This window comes from Myotis brandtii, unplaced genomic scaffold (assembly GCF_000412655.1).
Source record: "Myotis brandtii unplaced genomic scaffold, ASM41265v1 scaffold486, whole genome shotgun sequence".
Lineage (NCBI taxonomy): Eukaryota > Metazoa > Chordata > Mammalia > Chiroptera > Vespertilionidae > Myotis > Myotis brandtii.
Window position 1 is genome coordinate 1,091,532 of NW_005368569.1, and position 609 is coordinate 1,092,140.

General features: G+C 71.3%; 1 protein-coding gene and 1 long non-coding RNA gene across 3 annotated transcripts in view; one reads left to right on the forward strand and one right to left on the reverse strand.

The window, feature by feature from the left end:
- The window catches only part of FAM65A (family with sequence similarity 65, member A), a 25,500-nt gene that overhangs the window by 15,969 nt on the left and 8,922 nt on the right, over positions 1-609 (forward strand). The window contains exon 1 of one of the 2 annotated variants that reach the window (XM_005876391.2): positions 7-50. The exons of the other annotated variant lie outside the window; for it this stretch is intronic. Within the exon in view, the coding sequence (XP_005876453.1) occupies positions 32-50 (19 nt within the window). The 5' untranslated portion in view covers positions 7-31. Of the gene's footprint in view, positions 1-6; positions 51-609 lie in introns of those variants that run through there. 2 annotated transcript variants of the gene reach the window in all.
- The window catches only part of LOC106727837, a 16,289-nt gene that overhangs the window by 2,496 nt on the left and 13,184 nt on the right, over positions 1-609 (reverse strand). The gene's annotated exons all lie outside the window — the stretch shown is intronic.

The window sequence follows — 609 nt, forward strand, 5'->3', positions numbered from 1 at the left end:
GCGGGGCCTGGGGGGCTGTCCCGGACCCACCATGAACACCAAGAAGAAAGGTAGGACCCGGCCTGGGGCTGCGAAGGCTCAGGGGCTAGCTCCACGGGGTGCGGGCCGGATTCTGGGGGCTCGGGGTGCGTGTTTCTCCGGAGAGGGGTGGGGGTCCATGGACGATCTCTTCCTGCTAAGGGCGCGGTCGAAAGCGTCTGTGACTCAGTTTCCAGGTCGGAGTCGCTGGAAAGTGAAGGGGGCGGGGCACTTCTCGGCACTGCCCCCCACTCTGGGAATCCCCCGGCTTTGGGCGCCGGGAGGGCCCTGGCGCCTGGGCCCCTGGGCACCGAGGGGGGCTGGAAGGGAGCAGCTTACCCGGAGCGGGCGGGTCGCAGGAGCCAAACCCGCGCCGGCCGGGCCTGTCGGGCAGCTCCGCTGGGCTCAAAGCGTGCACCCCGCCCCGCCAGGTGACCTCCAGCGGCCTTACTGGGTGCGGGCGCGGAGCTCCCGGTCCACTTTGGGGGGAGATCAGGGGCAGGGCTGCGGAGTCTGCCCCGCCCCCGGGTAAACAGGCGCTTCCGCACATTCTTCGCGCGCCCCGCCCCTTTCCTGCCCCTTCCCAGCCGG